The following is a 735-nucleotide window of genomic DNA, read 5'->3' on the forward strand; positions in this document are numbered from 1 at the left end:
AAACCCTACAAATGTGAAGAATGTGGCAAAGCCTTTAATCGATGTGCAGACCTTACTAAACATAAGATAATTCATACTGGAGAGAAACCCTACAAATGTGGAGAATGTGGCAAAGCGTTTACCTGGTGCTCATACCTTAATATACATAAGAGAATTCATACTGGAGAAAAACCCTACCAATGTGAAACATGTGGCAAAGACTTTAAACATTACTCAGTCCTCACTAGACATAAGAGAATTCATACTGGAGAGAAACCCTACAAATGTGAAGAATGTGGCAAAGACTTTACACGGTACTCACTCCTCACTAGGCATAGGAGAATTCATACTGGAGAGAAACCATACAAATGTGAAGAATGTGGCCAAGACTTTGCCCAGGGCTCACACCTTAGTACCCATAAGAGAGTTCACATGAGAGAAAACCTTCAAATGTGAAGAATGTAGTAAAGTCTTTAAATATTGTTCAAGCCTTTCTTATCGTAATTCATATAGTAGAGAAGGCCTACAAATGCGCAGAGTGTGGGAAACCCTTTAAGTTATGCTCGTGTCTCTAAACAAAAGATAATACATACTGAAGAGAAAAGTTATGAAAGTGAACAATGTGGCAAAACCATTAACTAGCACACAAATATTTATAAACATAAGAGAATTCGTGCCATAGAGAAACCATACAAACGTTAAGAATGCAACAAAGCCTTTACCTGGTCCACTTCCCTTACCGTGTATTAGAGAATT

The 735-nt window shown here is 37.7% G+C and overlaps 1 protein-coding gene across 1 annotated transcript in view; it reads left to right on the plus strand.

The window, feature by feature from the left end:
- LOC105805418 (zinc finger protein 676-like) overlaps window positions 1-435 on the plus strand; it is a gene marked incomplete at its 5' end in the record, with an annotated part of 10,937 nt that extends 10,502 nt beyond the window's left edge. Inside the window, 1 exon segment of the mRNA XM_012638315.1 lies at window positions 1-435. Coding sequence (XP_012493769.1) covers window positions 1-435 — 435 coding nt within the window.
- Window positions 436-735: the final 300 nt, after the last annotated feature.

This window comes from Propithecus coquereli, unplaced genomic scaffold (assembly GCF_000956105.1).
Source record: "Propithecus coquereli isolate 6110/MARCELLA unplaced genomic scaffold, Pcoq_1.0 Scaffold1289, whole genome shotgun sequence".
Taxonomy (NCBI): domain Eukaryota; kingdom Metazoa; phylum Chordata; class Mammalia; order Primates; family Indriidae; genus Propithecus; species Propithecus coquereli.